The 3,169-nt window shown below is 44.4% G+C and overlaps 1 protein-coding gene across 1 annotated transcript; it reads left to right on the top strand.

Moving 5' to 3' along the window:
* Window positions 1–245: 245 nt before the first annotated feature.
* On the top strand, window positions 246–2,425 carry LOC134442149 (WD repeat-containing protein 91-like; the record flags this gene model as incomplete). The annotated part of the gene is made up of 5 exons (XM_063192434.1): window positions 246–293; window positions 664–794; window positions 957–1,136; window positions 1,756–1,963; window positions 2,343–2,425. Coding segments are annotated over exons 2-5 (594 nt in total), but the record flags the coding sequence as incomplete, so codon positions are not given.
* Between the last annotated feature and the right edge of the window lie 744 nt (window positions 2,426–3,169).

The following is a 3,169-nucleotide window of genomic DNA, read 5'->3' as shown; positions in this document are numbered from 1 at the left end:
GTGTTTTGGTTATGTAGTTTTATGACTCTCCATGACAAGTTATGCTTTTTAAGTCTAAGTGGCTTATATTCTTCCTATAGGCCTACACAAACTGCAGTTATGAAGGCATAACTACAGTAGCCTGATAAACCAGCCTAAATGTATTGGATGTACAGTATAATTGCTCTGCTTATGTCACAAGAGCACCCTCATCTGGCCAGAGGCGTATCTACATGCCACGTGACTTTGAGAGAGGATCACATGACGGTCACGACAGGAAAACAGGAAGTCCCTGCAGAAGAAGCTCGCTGAAGGTAAGTTAGCAAAACTGTATAAAAACGCTGCCTCAGAACGCAAAGAAAATAAATACTGGTCTAAATATGCGTAGGCCTACTACAAATATGAACACATCAGCTCTCCTCTCTTCCCTTATTTCTCAAGAAATGAGAGAGCCGTGGCTAATCTTCTGGGCTGGCTTGGCAGATAACCACAACAATGAATGCAGAGCGCAGTGAATGTGTAACAGTGGCCTACTTTGTTAACCAAATTTACGTTTTAGTGACTGTGTACGGTTAGACTGAACCGCTGACTGGATTTGCATTCTCTGCCTATTGGTCTGTTTTGTATTACACAAGTCTGACATTTGACAACATATGCCATTTTCCCTTTCACTCTCTTGCACAGCGGCCAAGATGGCATCGGCCGTGGAGAGAACTGACGACTTGGTGAGGGAGTACCTTTTGTACCGCGGGTTTACAAGCACCCTGAAGCACCTCGACAATGAAATAAAAGTGGACAAAGAAAAGGGATTCCGTGTATGTATCATGACATTGTTGAATAGAAATACATTATTTATTACAGGTGTATACAACAGACCATGTGATTGATGGTATATTTCCACACCTTGTCAGCTGATGTAGTTGCATGAAGACAAAACAAATAGACAAACAAAAATAAACAACAATATTTCCTTTTAGGTTGACAAGATTATTGAGCAGCTCCAGCTCTTCATCCAGAACTATGACCTGGTGGGACTGAAGGAATACTGGGCCTATCTGGACCGCCGCCTCTTCTGTCGCCTGGAGGACATATACAGGCCCACTGTCAACAAACTCAGAACCAGCCTCTTCAGATACTACGTAGTCTACACGGTCCAGGTGATTGGGTTGTGTGTGCTATCATAAAGAAAGGGATGCAAAACATATTTTTGAGAAGAAAGGCTTGTCTTATATGACATGAGTGACAGCCATCGGCTTGTGGTGTGAACAAAGGAACAGGTGCAACTTTTTTAAAGTGTGTGTTCTTGGGCTTTTTTCTGCCTTTAGTTGAAAGTGCAAGTGAAGAGTAGATGGGACGATGGTGAGAGTAATGAGAGAGTAGATAGAAATGGAAAATGACCAGGTTTGGATTCGAACCTGGCTCCCCATGGCCAATGTTGCCCATGCATGCCATGGGTCTTAGCATACCAAATCACCCCCCCAGACGGACCACAATGGGATGAAATGTCAGTTGAGAGGTCTGCCATGATGTCTATCGTTATTCTCTCTTTTTTGTTGCACAACTACATATTTATTATATTCTTCTGTACGGTGTTTTATTCCCTTTTTGTAAATATCCCACAGTGTTGTATAGTATATCCCTTTGAAAGCTATTCACTGAAACGATTGCGCATATCTATTCTATTCTATTCTATTCTATTCTATTCTATTCTATTCTATTCTATTCTATTCTATTCTAATCTATTCTAATCTATTCTGTTTTATCTTCCGCCTATAGACAAAGAATGTTGATAAGACGCAGGAGTTCTTCCAGAAGCAGGCCCCGGAGCTGCAGGGCCAGGTGGAGTGGCGTGATTGGTTCATCCTGCCCTTCATCCCCAACCCCGAGCAGAACCAGGTCTTCGCCTCCTACTTCTCCCGCCAGTGGGCCGACACCTTCCTGGTCTCGCTGCACAACTTCCTCAGCGTGCTCTTTCAGTGCATGCATATCCTTGCAGATTGTTTAAAAAAATATATTTCGAGCACAGTTTTGTGTGTCTCACATATGCTGTCAAACGTATTTGCTGTTTTTTTTTATTATTATTAATATTGTGATTCCAGAATGATTCTTTTTTTTCTTTTTGTTTTCCTGCTTCCAAAGCATAAAAACAGAACCCAGGTTTTAAAAACATTTTTTAAAGCACCCATACATCCTCCAGCCACCCACAATGGTTTGAATTACACACAAATAGAGCTCACATATGTAGTGATTGTGAAATTGTTTTAACTTTTAGAAAAAAGACAGGTCTTTGTGGTGATTTGAGTACAGCGGGATTAGAACGCAGGTAAGAAAATGTTAAAAATGTCTTTCCTTAACCGTGCCACCCCTTCCAGTGCTCCTGAGCTTCGATGCGGAGATGCAGAGGACAACCGGACTGCAAGAAGAGAATGACACACTCCGACAAATTGTGAGACACATACAGTGGTAGACATTTCGGTGGGGGGGGGGGGGGGGGGGGGGGGGGGGGGACTATTACAACCTTTATTATTCAGCTCAGGAGAGAGAGAGAGAGAGAGAGAGAGAGTAGAGTGGAGAGAGAAGAGAGAGAGAGAGAGAGAGAGAGAGAGAGAGAGAGAAGAGAGGAGAGAGAGCGAACGAGAGAGAGAGAGAGAGAAGAGAGAGAGAGAGTTAGCTCGCGCAGCCATCCTTTACTGTAGTTCCCCGCCACATCTACTGGTAAGTCTGTGCCGTGCTTCTCTGTGGAGTGCCTGGGCAGCCATTAGAATTTTGATCGCACACGCCCCCCCCCCCCCCCCCCCGCCCCCGCCACGCCGACAACATCTGCTGCCCGCCTAAGCCATTGGTCTGCGCTATGGTTTGTTGATTGAGTAACTCGCCAGCGATTGAGTGTGAGAGATTTCCCATAAATTTCAAAACCATAACTGGAGTGCAAACTCTCCTGTTTTTTCTCCCTCTACAATCACTTCAGAGCAAACAAATGCCAGACCATAAATACGAAATGAAATGGTAGTATTATGGGATGTCAGGACCAGGCTAGAGAGAGATGTGGGTAAGACTGGAAAATGGTCTTGGGTTGGAATCTAGCCCGCGTCCCCATTGCAATGGTACAGCACTCCAGGGGGCGGGGCCCCCACCCCACATTTTTCAGGTTTATTGCAGATATCGCGACCATCTCAGCCACCCTTTGAAC

Source organism: Engraulis encrasicolus, unplaced genomic scaffold (assembly GCF_034702125.1).
Source record: "Engraulis encrasicolus isolate BLACKSEA-1 unplaced genomic scaffold, IST_EnEncr_1.0 scaffold_1214_np1212, whole genome shotgun sequence".
Taxonomy (NCBI): Eukaryota; Metazoa; Chordata; class Actinopteri; order Clupeiformes; family Engraulidae; genus Engraulis; species Engraulis encrasicolus.
The sequence above is the reverse complement of the archived record's forward strand: the minus strand, read 5'-3'. Positions and strand labels throughout refer to the sequence as shown.